The sequence below is a fragment of the Nelumbo nucifera genome, chromosome 3, assembly GCF_055504915.1.
Source record: "Nelumbo nucifera cultivar China Antique chromosome 3, China Antique-T2T, whole genome shotgun sequence".
NCBI lineage: Eukaryota > Viridiplantae > Streptophyta > Magnoliopsida > Proteales > Nelumbonaceae > Nelumbo > Nelumbo nucifera.
Window position 1 is genome coordinate 49,947,893 of NC_142651.1, and position 21,544 is coordinate 49,969,436.

General features: G+C 38.4%; 2 protein-coding genes across 10 annotated transcripts in view; both read left to right on the forward strand.

Annotated features, from left to right (window-relative positions):
- Positions 1–18,955, forward strand: part of LOC104589619 (phosphoribosylaminoimidazole carboxylase, putative / AIR carboxylase) — a 38,920-nt gene extending 19,965 nt beyond the window's left edge. For 7 of the 9 annotated variants that reach the window (XM_010247988.3, XM_088901426.1, XM_088901424.1 and 4 more), the window contains 10 exons: positions 695–768; positions 957–1,104; positions 1,243–1,416; positions 15,114–15,201; positions 15,296–15,412; positions 15,967–16,070; positions 16,177–16,294; positions 16,387–16,481; positions 18,277–18,383; positions 18,509–18,955. In XM_010247988.3, the coding sequence (XP_010246290.1) occupies positions 695–768; positions 957–1,104; positions 1,243–1,416; positions 15,114–15,201; positions 15,296–15,412; positions 15,967–16,070; positions 16,177–16,294; positions 16,387–16,481; positions 18,277–18,383; positions 18,509–18,602 (1,119 nt within the window). In that variant the 3' untranslated portion in view covers positions 18,603–18,955. Of the gene's footprint in view, positions 1–694; positions 769–956; positions 1,105–1,242; positions 1,417–1,553; positions 1,621–15,113; positions 15,202–15,295; positions 15,413–15,966; positions 16,071–16,176; positions 16,295–16,386; positions 16,482–18,276; positions 18,384–18,508 lie in introns of those variants that run through there. The other 2 variants (XM_088901427.1, XM_088901428.1) reach the window with 2 other exon arrangements.
- On the forward strand, positions 10,404–11,797 carry LOC148801208 (uncharacterized). Its single transcript, XM_088901429.1, has 2 exons — positions 10,404–11,352; positions 11,673–11,797. The coding sequence occupies exons 1-2, from the start codon at positions 10,404–10,406 to the stop codon at positions 11,708–11,710; spliced, it is 987 nt and encodes a 328-aa protein (XP_088757555.1). The 3' UTR covers positions 11,711–11,797.
- Positions 18,956–21,544: the final 2,589 nt, after the last annotated feature.

Below are 21,544 nucleotides of genomic sequence, written 5' to 3' on the forward strand. Positions count from 1 at the left end.
TGACAGAGGAGTGCTTAGTTGCCTAGGTGCCCACCTAGTCATCTCCTAAGCGATGGATTTTTGGGGGTGGGTGGGTTGGGGAGGGATGTTAGAGGATCAAAAAAATACCTCATGGCTCACATTCAAGTGCTATCTCAATTCTTTTTTTTTTTCTTTATTTTCTGATAAAATAATGAAATGTACAATTAGATATACCCTCTTTGTTAAGCTAGCCTCCATAGTATCTAACACCATCCTTCACTTGTGCATACAGCTTTTACAGGCAGTTTCATTGGTTATCCCCCTATACAGTTGTTCCCTATTGACCCCTTGTTTTGCAAGTGACTCAGCCAAATAGTTTGCTGATCTAGGTACCCAAATAACAGAAACAATCAGTTCTGTTGCTAATTGTTTGATTTCCTGCAATGTATGGTGCTCTCTCAATTATTAATACTCTGTGAGGTACTGTTGATTTGACATAACGTTCCTGCTTAAATAGAATACTATCATGTTCAGCATTGTTATTAAGAAGAAAACAAGACCCAGGGGGGGGGGTCCTGAGCCTCTTCTCTTTTCCCAGAAAAATCCTCTGTTGTAAAAGTAAAGCAAGAAGACAGGAAATTGACTACTTTTGGTAATTTTTTTTCCTCAAACGAGCATGAAACTTTCCTGGGTTATTGTGACTGACGTAATCCTTGTCTCTTAATTGATTTAGGAGCTGGCTGTCATTGTGGCAAGAGGAAGAGATAATTCCATTTCCTGCTATCCAGTCGTTGAAACTATTCATAGGTAAGGCATTAGATTCAGCTTTCATAGTTTAGAAGTATTGTTTATGTTTTCAACTTAGCTAGAAATCTTGGTTAAATTTAATGTTATAATATGCTTGTTAGTGTGAGATTTTGTTTGTTTCAGTTTTAAGAATTGGAGAAGATTTGGGTGCTATTGCAACTATATGTGGTTGTTTTGTGCTTTTGCAGGGATAACATTTGCCACATAGTTAAGGCCCCTGCTGATGTGCCATGGAAGATCAGGAACCTTGCTACTGAAGTAGCACAAGAAGCTGTTAGTTCATTGGAAGGTGCTGGTGTATTTGCAGTTGAGTTGTTCTTGACAAGTGACAGTCAGGTTGTCTTCTACTTACAAAACCCTTACTGCATGCCTTGGTTAGCCATTTATAGATGTTTATGTGGCTCTTAAGGAAATCTCCTTTGTACCATATTCTATTGAAAGCAATCATATTGACATTTATTCACTTCTCTACAGATTTTGCTAAATGAAGTAGCTCCAAGACCTCACAATAGTGGGCATCACACAATTGAATCATGTTTCACTTCACAATTTGAGCAGCATTTGCGTGCTGTTGTTGGTCTTCCACTCGGTGATCCATCAATGAAAATGCCAGCTGCAATTATGTACAACCTATTGGGTGAAGAGGAGGTGAATATTTTTTATGAACTTCAGATTTTGTTTCAGAAATATGATTCTGGCATTGAACTTCAGATTTAAAAGGCGCGCCTAGGCGGACAGGCGAGGCGCATTTTGGGGTATGCGCCTCGCCCAGGTCCTAGGTGCACCCTTTTCAAAAGGCACACGCCTGGTGCACTTGCTGCAATTATGTACAACCTATTGGGTGAAGAGGAGGTGAATATTTTTTATGAACTTCAGATTTTGTTTCAGAAATATGATTCTGGCATTGAACTTCAGATTTAAAAGGCGCGCCTAGGTGGACAGGCGAGGCGCATTTTGGGGTATGCGCCTCGCCCAGGTCCTAGGTGCACCCTTTTCAAAAGGCACACGCCTGGTGCACTTGATGCGCCTTGCGCCTCAGCCCAGGTGTGCGCCTTTTTAAAATTTTGCGCTTTTTGCTAATGTAAATGCCTAGCATGTACATGTACTCTGTAACATTATTTATTGGATAGACTTGGAATGGTTTGGACCTATGATCCTTAGATATTTGTACATGATCATTGTTGAACACAATATTTATTGGATAGACCAGATACTGCATGGACACTTCTTGATGTACATGTACTCTATAACATTAACACTTCATAAATTTTCTTGTGAAGTGGCATTTAGCTTCAATGTCCGTGTACGTGTTTGGGATTTTTGGAAATGGAGAATTGTATCCTCATTTCCTGCATCCGTGTCCGTATCCGTATCTTGGCATCAAAGGTTTGGACATCTGATCATGTGATAAATTGCCAAAACCTCTGTAATCTATGCATTACACTTTTAAACCTCTGTATCTTTGGCATTATGAAAGATCTTTGTCTACCTAACGTTTTGTAGGTAGTTATGTTTCTACTACAGAAATTTCTGACAATAACTGGCCCCTTATTTGGAAAATAAAAGATTCTCTTGTTAGAATAGAAACCCCTCAGGAAAAGAAGTAAATAAATCTCTGGTAACCACATAGGTTCAATGACCAAGTAGTCCAAATTTTACACATACAACAAGCCCCCCTTTTTTAATATGGATGTTGTCCTCTCTCCCTCTCCTTCAATAATCTATCCAGAAATGGCTTCTTGAATCCTAGGGCTGTCAATGGGTCTGGTGGACCCAACAGAACTAAAACAAACTGATCCTATTATATAGGGTCTGAGTCTGCACTTTGTATCCTGGTTATGAGTGGGTTGGTTCCAGGTTTTGATATTATGTCCTGATTGGCTTTGGTTGTTCGGACTGGTTAAGATCAGAACCACTTCAACTTAACTCAATTAAGCCTTGTCCCAACTATACTGGAGTAGGCCACATGAATCCTGTTCTGCCATTCCGTCTGTTCAGTGCCATATCCATTGTTAAGGTATGGGCCCTATCTCTTCTTGGATACCCCTAGCTCTTCTAGATCCTTCAGCTTGTAACAGGTCACCATGCAAATGTGTCAATTTAACAAATGAGCAGGTTTATTGTTAAATTAGAGGTTAAAATTGGAGCTGTCAATTACAGTCGGGTTTTATCAGGTAAGACCCAATGGTACCAATTAATAATTGGTTTGGTTCTGGTTCTGGTTCTGGGTCTTGGTCTTGGTCTTGTTCTGTTATTACAGACCCTATAAGGTCTGCATTGCATATTTATTTATTGGTTTGGGACTGATCTATCCTGACCCTGACCTCAGCATTATTGAATATGAAACCTTTTTTTTTATGGGTATTGAATTATAAACTTTCATCACCTTCTTGCAGAAACTAGAGGGTTAGGGTGAGAGAAACAAAGAGAAGTTGAAGGGGATGAAGATCCTGTTTTTTTTTCCAGAGATAGAGGATTGGAGGATGATTTTTTTTCTTTTTTTGATAAGAGAATGTTTTTCTTTATGCCAGGAGGGATAGAGCGATAGAGCAAGAGAGAAGAAAAAGAAATATAATGGAATGGAAGCCATCATAATGTAAAGGATGCAAGTTTAATGGAATGGAAATCCCCTTCACACAACAGGTAAATCTGACTTTTGATGGAAGCTCCTTGGGTAACACTGGACCTCCAGAGTGGGGGATGTTTTTAGATGAAGAAGGTGAGATTATGACAATGTACTGAGGGCAGATTGGTCATGGAGACTCACTGAAATATGAAATTATGTCACTCAAGGGATGAGGTTAGGAAAACAGCTTGGACTGAAGCAGATAGAGGTGGAAAGGGACTCATAATTAGTCATTTCATGAATGAAATGCAACAGTTCTGCAACTTGGATGTGCATGCAAACTCTATGAGAAATTGGTAACCTAGAAAATGAATGGAAGCAATTTTCAGATGGGTAAAACAAATTGCTAATGGTTTGGCCAATGCTCTATCAAAGCAAGAGGTTCATACTTCATAGGGAGCAATTGTTTTGGGCTAATTTGTAATACAGGCTGGATTATAAGATGATGGGAACTGGAATGCAGTCCATCATGGATTTTGAACTATCAAATAATCTAATTTAATCACGTTATGAAATCTTTGTTGCTGATAAAAAATAAGAAAAAGAAATACAAGGGGAAAGAGTTTTTTCTTTTCTTTTCTTTTGCATAGAATAAGAGCAATGACTCTCCTGTCAAAAATCAAATCAAATAAATCCAAAACCCATTTACTTATGATGCCATTTTGTATGAAGCTTTGAATACACAATAAAATTCAGTAACCCTTTCAAGGCAACCGTGAAGCAACCTGTCCAGAAAATTAGTATTGTTGAAATGCTGATGAGTAAGGATAAGATTAGAAATGGGTTTACTTGTGGGGGATTTTGGCATGGGCAGCAGCCTCTAATGGACGTTTTTTCCATCTCTCTTCATGTTAACACAGAACAGGGAGTAGGTGGTTAAGGATTCTTACTTAACTGCAAATGTTACAGTTGCTGCCCTATTTTTAGAAGGAATTTAAATGGCTGGGAGGTGGAGCAGTTGATGGAGATCCTTCAAAGAGTTTGGGAGATCAGACTTCAAGTGGAGTAGCATTATTTGAGAAGCCGATTTGGGAGAAAAAAGTGGGCTCTTCTGTAAAATCTTTTTTTTTTTGAAAGAAAGTATGGTGTTATATTAAAATATAATAAAGAACATGTACAACAAGTTGCTGTACCTAGGGCTTACAAAAGCTACCCCTGCTGCACTTCAACCCCAACACCTGTTTTACAAAAAGGTTCCAATGTATAAAAAAGGAATCATGATTTATATTTTTAAACAATTTGTCTACAGCTATCCATGAAAAGATGTTTTTTTTTTTTTTTGAAGAAGGTAAGGTAATTTTATTTAAATGAAACAGAGAAAACAAGAAGGTCCCATAAAAGGAGCCAGATGGCTGAGAACACCCTCCCAGCTTCCATTACAAGTTTCCCAGTGCCTTCTGAAATATAGTTAGTAGAACTGCTATTTACTCTTAAAAATCCTTGCTTACTTTTTCTGCCACAAGCACCAAAAAACTACAACTTGTGTTCAGAGTCTGAGTTGTTTTTGAGTTTCCTCCAGAGTATTCAGTGTTCAGGTGCTCCCTCGAAAATTAAGTTTTTTTGCATGGACTGCAGCCTTAGAGAAGTATTTTAACAAATTAATATGGGACAGACTTCTGAGAAGGGGAATGATGCTGAACTGGGTGGACTGTGTTTTTTGTTCATAGGTTTTGGAAACTGCAAACCAAATCCTTTTGCATTGTTCACATGTAGCTGAGATATGATGGACTGTTTTGAACACTTTCAGATGGGTTGGATGTTTCCACATTCCATTCAGTTTTTTCACTGGAGTTGGCATTTGGAAGGCTTGAGGAGCTGAGGGAGAGTTCTACAGGTTTTGATTCCAGTGGCAGTATTCTGGTGTATATGGAAGGAGAAGAATGCTAGGGTTTTTGATAAGTCCAGACAGTTCCTTATCTGTTGGCAAAAATAAAAGGAAGCATTTCTTCCTGGCATGCTGTCCGCAAGGAGTTCAAAGAATTGAATTAAGAAAAAAGATCAAGAGATGTAAGGTAAGATGTGTTTGAAAGAATATAAAAGTACAAGAAAGGAGGAAATCAGTATATGCACTTGCAAAAAGAAGGATAAAAGGCAGCAGAATTCACACTGCCTAGAAGAAAAATTGACACATTTGTCCATATCTTGCAAGGTGGCAGATTTCATTTGGCAGTTCTGCTCATCTCTATAATATTTTCAGGGGCTGTTTGATAACAGATGAAATAGCTGAACTGAATGACTTATTGTTTTGTCTTTTAGTGAATAAGACTCCTTAATGGCAAAAGCTGGAACTGGCTTGATTACTATATCCTTGAATTTTTATTATTTAAATATTTATTTCACTAAAAGCAATGACTCGTTTAGTTCAGCCACTTCAGCCATTATCAAATGGACCCCTCGTCCTAATACTTAATAAGAGTTTTTTTTTTCTTTTCTCCATGTGGCTGAAGATTCAAGGAAGTAAGGGGACCAAAATCTGCCGTAGCTAAATTCCTTTTGCAATTTGCTGGGGTTTTATGGAAGGAGAGAAGCAGGAGATTGTTTGAAGACAGATTCAGGAAGGTTGAATGGCTAATATAGGAAAGATGATAATGGGCTGGTTGCTTATTTTACAAGAATTTTCTGAGATAAGCAGACAGATTTCGAAGCTAGTTTTTGGAGAATCATTGAGAGTGCAAAATGCTGCACCTCTGAACATTTATAGTTGAGTTGTAAACATAAGTCAGTACCTATTATTAGAAGTGTGCTTTTCTTATTGTTATCAATAAAGTTTCTATTTTACTATCTAAAAAAAAAAAAAAAAAATTCAGGCACACCTCAGGCATGAGCTAGGCCAAAAGCTAACACTTGAGGACCAAGTGTGTCCTCTCTGAAAACTACTGTTTTAGTACACTAAATTGCATCTCGTCACAACCAAACATGCAACCTATAGGTGCAGCCTTTCAAAAATATATGCATTCTACTATTAGAAGTACCAACTCTCCAAACACTAATTACTCATCTACTACTGGTTAAGTATTTTTATTTTTATTTTTTCACTTCAATTGACCTTGAATAAAAAGTCTGTCTCTGATATATCCCACAGCCTATCTCATAGTTGTCCTAGCTCTTGGTAATTCCTAACAAGAGTTGCATGCTCTCAGTTTCCTTCCACAAGTAGGTTTTCTTCTTGGTGCAGGTAGAAAGATCTAAAAGTGCAAGGAAGTCAGGAAATAAAGTGGTTAGAAATTAACAAAAAAAACGATGACTAGACAAGGTTGTTTTTTCCAACTCTACATAGTTGGGACTTGAGATTAAGGTTAAGTTCAGTTGAGTTAGCGCCCAGTCTATTTTAGAAAGATTCACCATGAGCAAAAGACTGGATCATAATTCTTAGGTAAGCAAGTATTTCAACATTAACCAGTAGAATACATCATGAAGATCTAAATCAAACATAATATCTAGTTGAAGATGAAGTTTAATGGATCAAATAGAGATGTCAATTGTGGTGTACAAATTCTATATGTTAAGTGCCAAGTGGGTGCCTTGGTAAGAATTTAGTCATAAAATGAAACGAAATGAAATATATTAAGACTATATACATAACATTTGAAGATACTTGTTATATGTCACATTAACAAGTCCATGTGCCATGCCCCTCAAGGCCAGCCCAAACAAGTCCATGTTAGGGTCTTAAATTCTTAGTTTCACACAAAAAATAATGATTTTATGGTTTTAATTTCTTTTAAGAAGATATTTTATTAGGATGAGTGAATGGGCAACATTACCAAATAGGGGGTTCTCGAAGCTCCGGTGGGCTTGCCTTGAGGGGCATTGCACAAAGGTGGCTCGTAGAATTAGGAATGTAATATGTCACATTAGCTACTTGATGCAATTGAGAAAGAAAAAGAGATTGTGGGTTTTATATGCTTGAAAATGTTTTATATGTTTGATTTCATTTTTAAATTCTCATTTGAATATGCTTTACATATTATGTTTATGTATTTTAATTTTAGATAATAGGTTTTTTAAAACATTTATTTTAAAATTTAAGTTTTTCTTTTTATTAATATTATGTTTTATAATATTTTGATTTTTTTTTGCATTTTTGGCATTATTTTAATTATTTTTTTGATTTTTTAGCTTTTTTTTTAATTGTGTGCCTTGCCTCAAAAAGGCATGCGCCTCGCCTTTCGCTTTTAAAACACTGAGCTAGAAGCATCAGCTCTATCGTTCTGGACTGCTATTGGTTTATCTTGATTTCCATTGTGCACCTTGATCTTCATCTGGGGCTATGTTTGGTGTCAGAATTTACTAAGGTGGCGTTTGATAAATCTGAAAAGTTAAAAAGATATTAAAAGTGTCTGAAATCTGAAAAGAGGCATAGATGCTTTTCTACTTTTTAGAGGATCTGAATCTATAAGTTTGTTTGTATTGGATCAACCATTTACCATCTGAAATTTACTGATTTTACTATTTTACCCCTAGAACATACTATTTGGAAATGTTGACTTCAATTTGCATCATCTCATAAAAAATAATTTTCAACCTCAAAATAATATTGAAACAATACAAATAAAAAATAAAAAATTAATAATTACTAATTAATAAATGAAACGATTAAAATTAAAAAAACTAATGACTATAAAAATATTAAAATAATTAATAATTTACACAAATAAAATTAAAATAATTTTTAAAAATTAATGAAATAATTAAAATTTACTAGTTAATAAAAATAATTAGTAATTAATAAATAACACAAGTAAATTTAATAAAAAATATTAAAATAAATTAATAAAAATAATTTATAATTAAATATTTTCTTACCCAACCACCGTTGCTGCATGTTGTAGCGGCGGTGGATGTGGTGAAAACACAGGAGAGAGAGAGAGAGAGAGACTTCATTGTTCGCCTTCGCCATGGTAAATTTCCATGCTCCTACTGAAAAATCTCTTGTTTCCGTTTCCCTTTTTCCTAAGCTACCACTTGAGTCCGATCGCATTGTTTTGGGTTTCTATTTTACTGCTTCTAATCGACTCAGGGAATTGAAATCTTCGTGGGGTATTCATGATTTTTGATTTTACCCATGGTCGATCATTGGAGTTTATTTTTGTTTTTTTTTTTGTATTCCAATCCGAGATTTATCTGAAAAAAAGCTTAGGGTTTCATCATTGTTACCTGCTTTCAACCTTTAAGAATTTGAAGATTGCTGTGATAATTAGTTCTTGCTGTTTTTTTGTATTCTTCATGTTTTGCAGCGGTGGCGGTGGCGGTGGCGGTGGCGGTGGTGGGAACACAGGGAAGGGAGAGAGAGAGAGCTGCTGCTGCAAGTTGCAGCGGCGGTGGCGGTGGTGGGAACACGGGAGGGAGAGAGAGAGAGAGCGAGTGGGAGCGAGAGCGAGAGTGAGAGAGAAGACGGGGTGAGAGAGAGCCGTCGCGGTGGTGGCGGTGGTGGGAACATAGGGGAGGGAGGGAGGGAGAGAGAGAGGGAGCGTGAGCGAGAGAGAGAGAGAGAGAGAGAGAGAGAGAGAGAGAGAGCCGCCGCTGCAACTTGCAGCGGTGGTGGTGGTGGTGGGAACACAGTGGAGGGAGAGAGAGAGAGAGAGCGAGTGAGAGAGAGAGCGAGAGAGAAAGAGAGGGGTAGTTTTGACTTTTAGCCACATCTGAAACGCGTCTGAACGCGTTAAGTTACTGGCCACAGTCTAAAAATTTCAGATCTGAAAAATGTTTTCAGACCCTATTTCAGATGCAACACCAAACAGAGGTGGAGTCTGAAAAGCAACATTTTCAGATTCAAACACCTGAAAAGTGCAATCAAACGCCACCTAAGTGTGGGACTTTATAAGCTCTTATTTTTCTATTTTATCGTATTGGTTGTTATTTTAGTTGAGTTCTCAACATGCTGTAGAGTATAAATATCTTCATTATAAAAGTACATAGCATAAAAAAGTTTTGGCCAAGAATGAAGTTGAAAGCTTGGAGGACCAATGGAAATTCAAAACTTTTTAAGTTAATTATCTGTCATCTGATTAATTTCTTCATTTTAAGTTGCTTTTCTCTGTAACTGTTAATTCATAGTGTTGGTTCGGCTGATATTTTGTTATCCTCTTGTCTGGGTTGGGTATTAAGTCTTTAGTTAATGGGCCTATTTATGTACTGTTATTATATAAGTGAACAGGGCCGGCTGATGAATAGTGCCCATTCGAACATTTCTTCCATTCTCCTCTTCTCTTCCTCTTCTTCTTCCTCTTCTTCTTCTCTGCTCACTTGACAGATTCAGTTTGGCAAACATGGTATCAGTGCACTAAAACTCGCCTGGTTACAGCAGCTGCCTCGCACCTCTCTCTCTCTCTCTCTCACCTTTCTCTCTATCTTGGTACTGCAAAGAAACCCTAGGTCTGGTTGTAGAACCCAGCAGAACCTATATCTAGGGTTTCCCTTGGTTGTAGGGCCCAAGGGGAGTTTGTCCCAGTAGCTGATGCCCTAAGAGACACACACAGCAAGTTGTAGCCATTCGGCTAAGTGAGATCTGTGTAGAACAGATCTGGAAGAGAGGACTGATCTTAGCAGTCCTAGAACAGTTCGTGGGTGAGGGTTCAGCCTGCGATAGCAGTGGTTAGCACGTGGTAGAAGCCACAACAGCAAGGTCCAGGCTGTGGCAACAGTGGCTAAACACAGCAGAAGGGTTTCAGTTCAGTGCTTCAGCAGTTTGGTGGCAGCTTGCAACAACAGTAGTTAGAGCAGCACAACAGAGTGGAACTTGGTATTTCAGCCCTGATACAGACCCTCCGGTCTGAGTTTACAGTGCTGCAAGCTCCGTAAGTCTAAAGTGGTTTCATATAACTTGTGTGACAGTTTTTGGTACTCTTGCAAGTCGAAGAAGTTGTCTTCCATATCCGGGGAAGTGTCTTCTAGAGATGTTAGGGCTAGTGGGAGGTCTCCTAATCTGGAGAACCCAAATCTGCACAGCCTACAGATAACAAATGTGTTGCTAGACGAATACAACTTTAGGGAATGGTCTGTTTCAGCCATGCTCTTTATCACATCCCGGGATCTTACCGGCTACTTGGACGGGCAGAAGAAAGAACCCGAAATAGGGAGTGCTGAATATGCTATTTGGAGAAGAGAGAATGCTACAGTCATGTCTTGGCTACTTGCTTCAATGACTGCTAGGACCGTTCAACACTTCTCCACAACTGCCAAGATATGGGAAAAGGTGTCTAAGACCTATGGGCAGAAAAAAAATAATGCCCGAATCTATAGACTGAATCAAAATATTGCTGCCCTGAGGCAAGGAAATATGAGTGTTGCAACATATTTTGCTACATTAGAAGGACTATGGGAAGAGCTGGATCACCACCTCATCATTGACTGGGAGAATGCCAGAGACAAGGAGAAACATGACAAACAAGTTGAAGAGGGTAGAGCATTCAAATTTTTGGCTGGCCTAGATCCAATATATGAGAACATAAGGTCCCAAATTCTGGGAAGAGATGAGATGCCCGACTTACATCATGTCTACTACCTTGTGAGAAATGAAGAGGTGAGAAGAAAAGAGATGCAAGTTGATGCTCAGACTAAACTAGCTGACCAGTCTATAGAACATTCAACCCTAATTTCTACAAATCATAGGGGGAAAAAGTTCTCTAACAAGAGACACCTGAAGTGTACTCACTGTGGGGGAGAAAAGCATGTGAAAGAGACCTGTTGGGTTCTCTATCCTCATCTGAAACCAGCTGCATTGAGGAAAGATAAGAAGCACCAGAAGGGCCAATGTGCAAGTGGGAACCTGGCAACAAGTCACAGTGATGGAGGTTCCAAACACTCATCCACAATTGCTTCATCTTCCATGGGACAGACTACTAATTCCCAAGGACATGGGTCTATGGATTTCACAGTTGATGAGGTAGAGGTACTTAGCTGGGCACTGGCCCACCTAAGGACAAATTCCCTTGCTTCCACCTCCCTTGCCAATTCAGGTATTGTCTCCGCCTTTAGTGCAACTAGTTCCATTGATCCAGCCTCCTGGATTATTGATTCCGGTGCGACTGACCACCTGACTCACATGTCTTCTTTATTTTCTTCCTATCATTTAATGTCTAGCCAAGACAAGATGAAGGTTGCTGATGGTTCCCTCTCTACCATATCTGGGAAAGGAGTGGTTGACCTAAGCTAGGACCTCTCACTCAAATCTGTCTTGCATGTTCCCAATCTCTCTTCAAACCTTTTATCTGTTTCAAAACTTACCAAGAGCTTGAACTGTAGCATAACTTTTTTTCCTACTCATTGTGTTTTTCAGGACAGTTTGACGAAGAGAACGGTTGGGAGCGGTCATGAGCGTGGAGGCCTCTACTACCTTGATGCAAACATCAGTTCGGCCCTACAAACATCTACTACTAGTGGTCAATCTAATGTGGAGTCATTAACTAAGCTACACCTGTGGCATGCTAGGCTGGTCATTTATAGTTTTCGTCATTGGAAATGTTGTTTCCAGAATTGTTCTAAGGTGTTTCAAGTCAAAAGTTAGTCTGTGAAGTCTATCAATATCAAAACAGTGTAGAACTGTGTATTCAACTTCTAGTAATGAAATTCAAGCACCTTTTGACTTAGTCCACTCTGATGTTTGGGGTCCTCCCATTGGTTCTATTGATGGCTATCGATACTTTATCAGTTTTATTGATCACTATTCTCGATGCACATGGATCTACTTATTAAAGACACGAGATGAAGTGCCGCGGGTAACCATGGCATTTTGCAAAATGATTGAAACACAATTTGGCAAGAAAATCAAGCAATTCAGGTCAGATAATGCTGCTGAATGTTTCGAAAGGTCCTTAAACTTGTTTATGGAGGATGCGGGAATGATCCATCAGTCATCTTGTGCTAGTACCCCCCAATAGAATGGGGTTGCTGAGCGCAAGAATAGACACTTATTGGAGACTGCACGAGCTTTACTATTTCAGCACAAGGTTCCAAAAGCCTATTGGTCTCAAGCAATCCTTACTGCATCATATCTGATAAACCGAATGCCATCTAAGGTCTTGGGGATGAAGACTCCATTTTCTGTTCTTTGCCCTCACCTTCCTGTTTTTTCTCTTCCACCGAGGGTCTTTGGGTGTGTATGTTTCATACATGTCAAGGATCCGAAGAAGACCAAATTGGATCCTTGAGCCACGAAGGGAATTTTCTTAGGGTACTCTCCTACTCAGAAGGGATACAAGTGTTATGATCTAGTCACCAAGAAAAAATATGTCACAAAAGATGTGTTCTTTGAGTCTCAATCCTACTTTCAATCTTCCCTGAATCCTCTTCAGAGGGAGACTAGTGGGATGGAAGAGGACCCTCCTATTGATCCTTCTATTGCATCCTTCTTTGTGCCCCTCTCTGCCTCGGATCTTCCATCCTCTCCTCTTGATCCTCCTAGTTGTAGTATCCCAGGTGAATCTAGTGAGGCTCCCATTGGCCTAGCTACTACTAGTGATGTTGCAAATGTTACTAAAGACTCCAGCAGGTAGCAAAAGGATATCAGAATCACCTACAATAGAAGGAAGAAGAGTCCTCCAACTCATGACAGCAACCAATTGGACTCGGATCAACCTGTCTCACTAACTCAAGGTAATCCTATCAATTCCTCTGACTTGGATCTTCCGATTGCCCTTCGTAAGTCTACCCGTTCTTGTACTATCAGACACCCCATTGCTGATTTTGTCTTACTCACATTTGTCCCCTCGTTATTGTTCTTTTGTGTCTGCTCTCTCTTCTGTGCGTGTTCCTAATAGGTACTCAGAGGCAGTGTCTGACCCGAAGTGGAAAGAGGCTATGAATGAAGAAATGAAGGCCTTAATGAAAGCAAAGACTTGGGAATTAGTAGATCTACCAGAAGGGAAAGGCACTATTGGATGCAAGTGGGTGTTCACTGTGAAGCATAGAGAGGATGGGTCCATTGAAAGATACAAGGCTAGATTCGTAGCAAAGGGATTTACTCAAAAGGAAGGAATTGACTACAAAGAAACATTTGCTCCGATAGCAAAACTCAACACTATCAGAGTTCTACTATCATTAGCTGCAAATTTCTCGTGGGAGCTTCATCAGCTGGATGTGAAGAATGCCTTTTTAAATGGTGATCTACATGAGGAGGTATTCATGGATCCTCCACCAGGTTATGAATTTGGCAGGAAAGTGTGTAGACTGAGAAAAGCACTATATGGCCTTAAACAGTCCCCTCGAGCTTGGTTTGAGAAACTATGTGGAGCCATGAAGAAAGGTGGTTATACTTAAAGCGGGGCAGATCATACCCTATTCATAAGGAAGAGAAATGGGAAACTTATAGCTCTTATCGTCTATGTAGATGATATGGTAATTACTGGGGATGATAAGGAAGAGATTAAAAGGCTGAAGGAGGTCCTAGCTGCTGAATTTGAAATCAAAGACCTGGGTCAACTGAGATACTTTCTAGGGATTGAAGTTGCTAGATCCAAAGAGGGCATCTATATATGTCAACGGAAATACATCCTTGATCTTCTACAAGAGACAGGCATGTTGGGGTGCAGGCCAGCAAATACTCCAATAGAACCAAACCATGGTCTACAGGAGTCGGTAGGAGAGGACTACCCTGATAAGGAAAGATACCAAAAGCTAGTGGGGAAGTTAATTTACCTGTCCCTCACTCGTCCTGACATTGCTTATGTTGTTCATGTTGTCAGTCAGTTCATGCACAATCCAAAAATTCCTCACATGAAAGCCGTAGAAAGGATTCTCAGATATTTGAAGTCTTGCCCTGGGAAAGGGATTCTGTTCAGAAAAAACAATAAAATTGAAGTTGAAGGATATACTGATGTAGATTGGGTTGGTTCTGTGGGTGACAGAAAGTTGACTTCAGGATACTGCACCTTTGTTGGAGGAAATTTAGTTACATGGAGAAGTAAAAAACAGAATGTGGTTGCCAGGTCTAGCGCAGAGGCTGAATATCGGGCTATGGCTCATGGTGTTGCGGAACTGTTGTGGCTTAAGATTCTTCTTGGTGAACTGGGAGTGAAGATTGAGTGTCCTCTCAAGTTGTACTACGACAACAAGGCTGCCATCAACATTGCAAATAACCCAGTGCAACATGATAGAACAAAACATATTAAGATAGACCGTCACTTTGTTAGAGAAAGAATAGTCTCAGGAGAACTCTGCATTCCTTACACTCCCTCAGAGATGCAGATTGCAGATGTCTTAACTAAAGGGCTAACCACAGTGAAATTTTTGGACTTACTTGGCAAGCTAAACATGATTGACATCCATGCTTAGCTTGAGGGGGAGTGTTGGTTTGGCTGATATTTTGTTATCCTCTTGTCTGGGTTGGGTATTAAGTCTTTAGTTATTGGGCCTATTTTTATTTTGTGTCTTATTTGACTGGGTGTCCCATCACTAATCAGGGGCATCCTGGTCCTTTTATGTAACTTATGTACTATTATTATATAAGTGAACAGGGCCGGCTGATGAATAGTGCCCATTCGAACATTTCTTCCTTTCTCCTCTTCTCTTCCTCTTCTTCTTCCTCTTCTTCTTCTCTGCTCACTTGACAGGTTCAGTTCGGCAAACACATAGCAAAGTATTCATAATTGGTTCAACTATATCTGGTTTAAAATGAATTAAAAAAAAGTTAAGGACTGTTTATACAGCGGTTTGTTACCAAAGTTATAGCAGAAAATAACTGATCTGGTGCTGCAATTCCATGCAAATCATATTCCTCTAGGGTGAGCAGGGGTTCTATTTAGCTAATCAACTGATTGGAAGGGCATTGTCTATTCCTGGCGCTACTGTTCATTGGTATGACAAACCAGGTTAGATTGTGTTGAGACTGAACTTATTCTAATTAGCATATAACAATTCCTTTGCCTTTTGGTTTTCATAGCCTAGATGGTTTTAATGTTGTAGAAATGAGAAAGCAACGGAAAATGGGCCATATTACAATCGTTGGACCCTCTCTAGGTATGGTGGAAGCACGACTAAATTCAATGTTAAATCAAGAAAGTTTGGAAGCCCAGACTGCAGGTAATTTCCCAAATGTGTTTTTCCTTAATTCTTTTGTTTCATTGTTTCATGTGAAGCAATTGCTTTGGTGTAATTTTAACATCTAAGCTTACTGTATATAAAAACTCAGAATTGGTTAGGTTATAGGATTTTCTTGAAAGGTTTGAACTATGAGATAATTACATAGTCTTGTTTGCTGCATGATGTGATGCTGTTGACATTTTTACTGCAAGGTGTTATAGTTTTTCTTCACTGTGTTAGGTGAAACCTTTTTTTTTTTTTGGGGGGGGGGGGGGTGGGGAGTGAAATTAATGAAGTGTATGGTGTCCTGGTTTGTGATGTGTCTTTTAGTTTCAATTTTTATACTTGGTTCTTATCACTGGGGCCCTTTTAATGGTTTTCATATTTTCGTAGTTCACCCATGGGTCCTGCTGCTAATAGCAATAACATTTTTCTTGGCTTTTGTTGGGCACAAATGATGCTGGCAATTGTTATTTGCAATTTATATTCTGTATCGGTAAGTTTGTCTTCAGTATAAGAATTGAATTGATTGCTCATATTCATTCATTTGCTAGGTCTAGCCAGCCCACGTGTTGGGATTATAATGGGTTCTGATTCAGATCTCCCAATCATGAAGGATGCTGCAAGAATTTTGAGTAACTTTGGTGTACCTCATGAGGTTAGGTTCTATTGTAGTATAATTTTAGTTCTGAAAAATTGCTTCATTGTCTGTTGATTATATTGGTTGAACAATAGCTGCCATTTTTATGCACTTAATTTTGCAGGTGAGAATAGTTTCAGCACACCGTACTCCAGAAATGATGTTCTCTTATGCAATATCTGCTCGGGAGCGAGGGATTCAGATTATCATTGCTGGTGCAGGTGGTGCAGCACACTTGCCAGGTTAGTGGAGAAGAATTCTCAGTACATAAATATGTGCTTTTCTTTCTCCATGGGCTTATTTTAGATATAAATTAACGGGACCCTTATTTTAGGGATGGTGGCAGCATTGACTCCTTTACCTGTTATTGGTGTTCCTGTGCGTGCTTCTTCATTGGATGGACTTGACTCCCTCTTATCTATTGTTCAGGTACCATAGGATGATGTTTTCAGAATTATTATTGACATTCCTTTGTTATTGAATTTGGTTTAGAAATTACTTTTTAAAATAGAAATGGTGATATTGAAACTATTTTTTCTTTTTCTAATTGATGTTTTCAGAATTATTTTTTCTTTTTCTAATTGGATTGCATGTGATATCACATGGTTCTTATCAAACAGCATTTAATTTTCTTTTATGTTTTAAGAACTGTTTATTATGTCATTATGCTTTCAATATGAAGAGGTGCCCTACTTTGGCAATATAGTTAAACAATCAAATTTTTGAAAACAAATATTGTTCAGAAGATGAGGTGCTAAGAATACTAAAAGGCACCTTCTGCTCATGGCTATCAGGGTATCCCATACAGTTCTTTTTTTGATACTGAAACATTTTGTAAACAGCAATACACATCTCTCTTAAACTATATATTGCTATTGTACAGCTCCATGAAATACATGGGTTGGTGTATTTTTGACATAGGCAATACAAGCAGATGCATCAAGTCATCAACTACTATTTTCGTGGCACTTGTTTGTGCTATATTTGTGATATATTTGGATCAACTCAACTTAAAATAAAATAAGCCTTATCCTGAACTATATGCTTTACCAAAAAAAAAAACTATATGGGCTTACATTAAATTGTGGTTTCATAATCATCTAGAAGAGATCGACTCTTCATCAGTTGGTAATCCTCATAAACTCAAGGGGATTTTGTCTTCTAAGCATGAGGGTTACCTCTTGATGTTTTTTCCTGTTCCAATTGGGGTGGGTGGTTCCACCTGGGCACAGCTATTTTTGGTGCTTTGAGGACTTGAACTGGCACCTTCTCTGGGAGATCATAGTTCATAGGTTGGTTGTAGAATGATGCTTTGGGGCCATAGTAGTTTTTCTTTATCAGCCAAGGGAAGCTAAACCCTTAGCATGCAGTCTGCAGGCATCATTTCATTTAGTACCTAGGTCTGCTGATGTAGTAGTAGTAGTAAAAAGGCTCCTCTTTTTTTCTTTTTTTTAATGTTTGTTTGGCCAGTGTTGCATGGACAGACACAAGAATCAAAACCTGACCCATAACCAGGCATCCAACTTGGCAAGATGAAAAAAGGACTTCATCAAAAAACTATTAAAATAGTCCATAATTCCATTTAACATTATAGAAAAAGGTCTAAAATTTAAGTTTATCTTTATTTCTTAATATGATTTTCAGAATAAATGGCATTGCTAATGTATATTAGCTGTTCATTTGTGTCAATAAGAAGGGGAAAGAAGAAAATGTTACATATCAGTGTCCTTCAAGAATCTTGGCGTTTTGGAATCTGAGACAGACGCTTGATCAATTAATCCATTTAGGAAGAAAAAGAAAGAAAACCTTATGTGTTGTTTTAAAGTGTTTAGATTTAAGGAATGCAGAAGAAATTTGAAGGTGAATAGACATTTCTCAATCCTTACTACCAATCTAATTCAAATTTGGTAAAAGAAGCCCAAATATTGAATATATTAGTTGTTCTGCCTGGGATTTTTCCATTGTGGCATCTTCTCTGACCCACCTACTTTTTTTTGTGCTACTTTTTCTCAAGATCATTTGATGAAAACGTGTTTCTTTTCTTTTCAATTTTGTTGTGTTTTTATTCACCATTTTAACTGTTCCTAATATCTTCAATGCATTTTCTTGTGTCACAAATTCGAGCCATCATTCTCTTCCCATGTTTTTGAGAAAGAGAAACCATACCTAGGGATTGGCTTTGAGAACCAAAAGGCACTTATTGCATGGGGTTTCAATGATGCAGATGCCAAGAGGTGTACCTGTTGCAACAGTTGCAATAAACAACGCAACAAATGCAGGTCTGCTGGCAGTCAGAATGTTGGGAGTTGGTGATGCTGATTTACAAGCAAGGTTGCCTATTTATTCCTCCCCTTTTTTCTTATGTATAAGGAAAATTCTAATGAGCCGTATTGCGGAAAGATTAATTACTTTAGCATCTTTCTATGTGTAATTTTGGCATCTGATATTGCATGCAGAACACTCCAATACCAACAGGACACAAAGGATGATGTCTTGACAAAGGCAGAAAAGCTTGGGAAGGATGGTTGGGAAGCATATTTGAATCGTTGATATTTGCCCTTGACAAGGGGTCAAATCATCTGCATGCATTTTTTCTCTATTTGGGAGTCTCAAATCTCATCATGATTGCTAGTCAAAGATTGATTTCACAAAAGTCGAAGGTCTGAACAAAGACGATCAAAGAGGTGCACGCGTGGTCTGAATTCTGAAACACAATAACCAAGTTGGGTGCCAAAGCCCTGACTCCACTACCGAGAGAAACACACATTTTGGTTCTGTGATGGTTTCTGTATCCTTAAAATTAGGAAAAAGAAAAGAAAAATTGGTATCATAATTTTAAGACTACAGATTGTACTTCAATATTTTCAGGTCTTAAATCAAACTGAAAGGAGCTCTTAGTAGAATTTTCGCCACTTGGTTTTGGGAATTGGGAGATAAACTGCCATTGCTAGTTTCGTTACTAGGCTCAGTTTGGAAGGAGCATAGAGTGCAAAACCTTGTATTTTGTATTATTTTGTATGTATTTGCTCTGTACATATTTATATTTGTACTCTTTCCAAACTGAGCCTAATTTACTATACATGCAATGTTAGGCCTTTTTCTTTCACAGATTAGGATATTTATTCCTATTTTCCTGCTCAAACTCAAGGTTCAAAGTATTGACACGTATCGGTCCATATTGGCCGATACGTATCATTCCGGGACCCCTTCAAAATGCCCTTACAGTGGGTGTATCGGGGGTCTGACTGGTTCAGGGTGTGGAGGAGGCCTAAACCGGCTCCCCTGAACTAGTTGCGAAAAAAAATAAAAAAATAAAACACTAAAAAGCTGTATTGATTCGCCCAATATGCTCATACTAGCACATCGGGCATATCGATATTTTGAACCTTGTTCAAACTTGTTACGCCCAAGAATACACAAATGGGAGTAAGTATTACCCTAGTTTTCAAAAATTGACTTATAAGTTCCCTACATTTTTCCAAATGGACTTAAATATAGGTTGATTCCACCGGACTTAAACATGTGCTCTACTAACAAAATTTTAAGAACTGTAAATCAAATAGACTTAAAGGTTGATATAACCTTAGTTATTTTAAAATTTTAAAAATCGTATTTTATCCCTCTGCCCTGTTCTGATAACCTGTGTAAATCAAGCTGCATTAAAAGAAGAACAAGGGGTAACCGGTAAATTAAAGGGACAGGATAGTATTTGGTGGGACCATGTATCAGCATCTTTGAGCCATTGCGGTCCGTATTTTCAAAGGACGGTGAAGATGGACCAAATTACTTGCCACCCGCCACCCACCACCCACCAATGAAATGCTTGGGAACTAGAAATGTCTTATTCCCGTTTTTGTAACTTTCTAAGAATTGAGATTTGAAGATTGATCGTTGGTGTGTGACTTACGAGTCAAGGTTTGGTATTAAAGTTTAAGGGTGGGGAGTCGCAATATTTTTCAGATATTTTCATTCCTGTAGTCTATTCGGCTGTAAGCATTAAATAGGATTTGCCTTTCCTTGTGAGATTCATATCTTGGATTATTTGGATGGAGTGAAGGATTAATCTATTTAAATTTAGGGTAAAATATAAAAAACCTCCACTGAGGTTTCTGACAATAATAAACACTTCCTTGAGGTTTCATTTTATCAAAAACCTCCCATCCAATTTTTAAAAGACCTGCAGTTACCTCCCTTCCATTATTGTCTCAATTCAATACAAAAGAAAAAAAACGGATTACTGTCTCATCATAATTCAAATTGCCATATTTGCCCTTTTATATTTTATACTTCACTCAATCCTAATGAATTTAAAAAATGTAATTACGTTACTCTTTTCAATTGACCCAGAGAATTTTTTCAGTTAAAAATTAAAACTCTTTTGGGGGTATTTTAGCACTTCTCCATCTGAGTTGATAGGAATAATGGTAAAATGGCTATTTTCAGAAAAACTAATGCATAGGCCAACCTTTTTTGGCTGGGACAATGATGGAAGGGAGGAAAATGCAGGATTTTTCAAAAATCAAAACTACACGGGAGGTTTTTGTTAAAATGAAACTTCATGGGAGGTTTTTATGATTGTAAGAAACCTCAGAGGGTATATATTACCCTTAAATTTAAACAGATATTAAATTTAAATAAACAATATTTTCTTAGACCCTGCCAAGGTTGACTCTAGAATCTGGACCCCCACCCCCACTGGTTCTTTCTCCTGTGCCTCTTTCTTCAAAGTTTTAAACCAATCTACCAGTCATGTAGCCCTCCCTTTTCCTGTTAATGAGGTTTGGTGCAAACCAATTCCTCCTAGGATTGGTAGTTTTTGCTAGGAAGCCTTTCTGGAAAGATTCAATGCTAGTGATATACTCTAAAACAAAAGACCCAATACTTGTTTGTCCCCTCACTAGTGTGTTCTTTGTAAAGTTGATGGGGAGACTGTTTTTCATCTACTGGTGTCTTGCCAATTTGCTAAGTCTGTTTTGGAGTGGGCTCTCTTCTTATTTAGGTAGTTGGAACCCTCCATCAAATTTGCAAAGTCTATTTTCCCCTTCTTTTTTTAGGTGGCGTATGAAAAGAGGAAGGACCATGTGAAGAGGACTGAGGGTTGCGATATGCTAGTCATAGTGGGAAGAAAGGAACGTCAGGATATTCTCTGATGTGGAAAAATGTGCTAAAGAATTGAGGTCTCTGATCCTTATAAGGGTCGTACAATGGATGAAATTGCTAGAGCTATTCGTAGATTATATAGTGGATGACATGTTAAGGAAGTGGGGTGAGATTGCTAACTGCTCCCAGACCAAAACAGTGATGAGTGTGTCTTGGACACCCCCCCACCTGCAGGTTTCATAAAACTAAACTTTGATGGGAGTTGTAGAGGGAATCCTGGACAATTGGGGATTGGGGGTGTTTTCAGGGATGAGAATGGGGTTGTTCTAGCCATGTTTTCAAGCCCCATTAGAGTGGATGACTCTCTTAGAGCCGAGATCCATGCAGTTATT

What these genes read in the sequence shown, in the direction of transcription:
- LOC148801208 (XM_088901429.1), top strand. Translation starts at nt 10,404, where the DNA reads ATGCTCTTTATCACATCCCGGGATCTTACCGGCTACTTGGACGGGCAG. An exon ending in CACCTCCCTTGCCAATTCAG is followed by an intron (nt 11,353 to 11,672) that starts GTATTGTCTCCG and finishes TGTGTTTTTCAG; the next exon opens with GACAGTTTGACGAAGAGAAC.